This window comes from Sinocyclocheilus rhinocerous, unplaced genomic scaffold (assembly GCF_001515625.1).
Source record: "Sinocyclocheilus rhinocerous isolate Xijiao unplaced genomic scaffold, SAMN03320098_v1.1 scaffold755, whole genome shotgun sequence".
Lineage (NCBI taxonomy): Eukaryota > Metazoa > Chordata > Actinopteri > Cypriniformes > Cyprinidae > Sinocyclocheilus > Sinocyclocheilus rhinocerous.
This window is the reverse complement of record NW_015659385.1, coordinates 835,387-838,965: the sequence shown is the minus strand read 5'-3', so window position 1 is coordinate 838,965 and position 3,579 is coordinate 835,387. Positions and strand designations below refer to the sequence as shown.

The following is a 3,579-nucleotide window of genomic DNA, read 5'->3' as shown; positions in this document are numbered from 1 at the left end:
CTGAACACAAGATGAAATATGAAGGGCACTCTGGAAACTTCTGTTCCAGGAGATTGTTGAGAGCCTTTTCCTTGTCCTCTTCCTCCATTATAAGGAAAAGAGGCTCTTCCACTGGCCCCCTGACCAGATGTCTGTTGTAATGGAGCCATTCACTTTTTCACACCACTGTATATATATAATTAGATAGATAGATAGATAGATAGATACAAATAGATAGATAGATATGAAGTATGACAACAAATTAAAGCTTCAATATAAGATAATAAAGCCAAGCACACATTAAGTACTTAGCAGATAAATGTTTAGCGTAATATATACGATAATAATTATTAAACATATGATAGCAAAAACATTACAGACTACTCACCGTGGTCTCTCGTTGTCAATAACTCCGCCCCTCACTTCCGGTTCTGTGGCTGCGGTTCTGAAACTACGCCCTGTCCACACGAACGCGGTTATTTTTAAAACCGCAGCTTTTTCTATGCGGTTAGGCCATTCGTTCAGACGCAAACGCAGCACCAGGTCACTGAAACCGAACATTTTTGAAAACGCCTGCCAGGGTGAAAATTTTCAAAAACTCTGGTTGCAGTGTTAACGTGTAGGCAGTGAAACCAGAGTTTTTGGCTTGTGACGTCGGCGCCTGCGCTGTTATCTCCGCCTACTGGAGACTTTTTCAGGCTTCTGATTGGTCAACATGGCTTTACGGTTGAGATTATATCGCCACCTGTTGGTTTGGCATGCTCTTGACAGTGCTTCATAGCATGCGTTTGCGATTTCATGTGGACGGAGATTGTTTTAATAAAAACGGAAGAAGGAAAAACTCAGTTTATAAAAATACCCGTGTACGTGTGGACATGGCCTTAGAACAACTGAAAAGCCGCGGGGAAAAACGCTTTGGTGGACACGCAGCCTTAGTTTCTTTTGAATCCATCCGTCATGTAGTATGACAACAGCAGAAAAGATCGGTTCACGTACTGTCACCAGAGCACTGCAGGGGTCCCACGACATACATAGCTTCAGAGCCCAGTCTGTAAGTATCGCCAACCACAATCTCATGCACTGGCAAGTGCTCCTTATATGAGAGGACGCCAGTGTCATTCTCCCTGTAAACAACAAATGTATAAGGAAACAAGATACAGCATTTGAACAAAAATGGATATATTAGATATAGCTACACTACCATTCAAAAATTTGGAATCTGTATGATTTTATTTTGTATTAATTGAAAGAATTTACTACTTTTATTTAGCAAGGGTGCATTTAATTGACCAAACGTGTCAGCAAAGGTTTAAATTTTTCAACAACAAAAAAAAAATCTTTCAAATAATGGTGCTCTTTTGAAAATTCTATTCGACATTGATAATAAGAAATGTTTCTTGATCACCAAATCAGCATATGATTAACAAAGGATCATGTGACACTGAAGACTGGAGTAATAACTGCAGATTCAGCTTTGCCATCACAGGAATAAAATGATATTTTAAAAGATATTTAAACCGAAAATAGTTATTTTAATAAAATATTTACTGTTATTTTAATAAAATAAATGCAGCTTTGGTAAGCATAAAAGGCTTCTTTTTTTTTCAAAAATCTCTTCAAAAACAAAAATATTTCCTGACCCCAAACATACACACACACACACACACAATATAGATACAATTTACCGTATATACAATACAGATACAATTTTAAATACATATTATATATTGTAAATTATAAATGTACTTTACTGACTGTAGTGACCCTACAATAAGTCTTAATAAAAATTATGTAGTGTAATAAAAACTTATGTGCTTTATCAGCTGTTATGGATCAGGTATAAATTATGCATAAAAGTAGTCTAGGCTTATATAAAAGGTGTTTACTGTGTTCCATCTGGTTTTGAGCCTAGCTGCGCACATAATTGCGCAACTTGTGTGCAATTATCAGTGAATTAGACCCAGTGTTAGTAAAAGTAAGGTCCATCTCAGTAATCTAATAGATGTCATGAGGTGCATTTGCATTGTTACCATGACACTCTGTCTGCATCACAGTTGCAGAAGTAGTTCATGTCGGCACAGTTCTCTTCCAGACCGCAGGAGCACTGCTGCACCCCTGGCTGGAATCCTCCCCAGTAGGTCCTCTTCTCTCCTCTGCGGTCCACCCACCAGGACAAAGGGGTGCCGTCTGCAGCACCAGACTTATTAATGTTAACACACTGATTCCATTTAAGACCTTTACAAATCAATCTTTTACAGCAGATACCAAAATAGAGTTTCATGGCTATTGTTGGTAATAGACACAAATACATAAAAAAAAATTACTTTTAGAGTGTTAAATAATTTGGGGTCATAATTTTATATGCAATTGACTAATTTAATTGTGAAATTTACTAGCAATTTCTGAGTGAAAATTGTATCCATTTTTTTCAGTGTAACAGTAAATAAAAAAGCTCTATAATGTCAATGTGTGGATTTGCGACTTTTTTTTTTAACCTTGGGTTACGAGTCCGACTCTCTAACCATTAGGCCACGACTTCCCCAGATGTACACATATCATTGAACATAAAATCCACACATTGACATTATAGAGCTTTTTTATTTACTGTTACACTGAAAAAAAATGGATACAATTTTCTCTCAGAAATTGCTAGTAAATTTCACAATTAAATTACAGTTATAGAAACACTAAAAAGTAACACATTGAATTAAACATGAAATTTTGAAGTAGAAAAACTGAAATAGTATTTTCTTGAAAAACATACGCCGATCTTTTTTTTTTCTTTTTACATCATAAAGACTTAATTATGTTATACATTTTATTGACATGGGAAATGTGTAAAAATTTCAGTAATTTCAAATGGACACACATTCGTTAAGTGTAAGGAGAGACACACACTGACTGATATAGATGGATATATATATAACAGATGAAATATCCATTTCACTTCTCCATGACTAATTACTTGATCAGTGATGACAGCGACTACCTGGGAAATATGATACTTTTGATTTGTGTGAAAGAGAAGAATTTGCATGAGTATAGACCTTGAAGAACTTACAGATCTTTAAACTGACAGCTTAATTTAGCACACTAAATCAAAACACTTGTGATAAGGTGTGTTAATAATGACTTCCAATAAATCTGCAATGCATATTAACGCCAAGTGGAATTTAATCTGGGCAGTAATTATGGATTTAGACTGGGATGACTGCCAGACTGAAAAAAAAAAAAAAATTTTATTCTCTGCTAGCTGATGAACTACAAGAAGTTTACAACTTAAATTAAAACTACATTTGGCATTTCTCTTGTAAATTTCAGCATTTGATCAAATCATTTATATTGTTTATAAAGACCTGCCTTCTGACTGTGAGTGAGTGAGAGACATTACACTTTATGTGATGCCATGATAATTGCGCACTCTCACCTCTAAATTGAAATTCAATCACATTGACAAAATAGACAACAGCCTCAAAATAATTTTACGTAAACTGATCTGTGTTAAACAACTATGACGGAAAACCAACAAAAATGGGATTGATCTTTAATAACCTTTAATCTTTTAATCTTTGTTAGTCTTTAACATCTAATATATATATA

The 3,579-nt window shown here is 35.0% G+C and overlaps 1 protein-coding gene across 1 annotated transcript in view; it reads right to left on the bottom strand.

Moving 5' to 3' along the window:
* The window catches only part of LOC107723682 (contactin-associated protein-like 5), a 65,983-nt gene that overhangs the window by 13,336 nt on the left and 49,068 nt on the right, over nt 1-3,579 (bottom strand). The window contains exons 14-15 of the mRNA XM_016532393.1: nt 2,010-2,166; nt 976-1,103 (exon numbers count right to left, since the gene is read on the bottom strand). Coding sequence (XP_016387879.1) covers nt 976-1,103; nt 2,010-2,166 — 285 coding nt within the window. The remainder of the gene's footprint in view (nt 1-975; nt 1,104-2,009; nt 2,167-3,579) is intronic.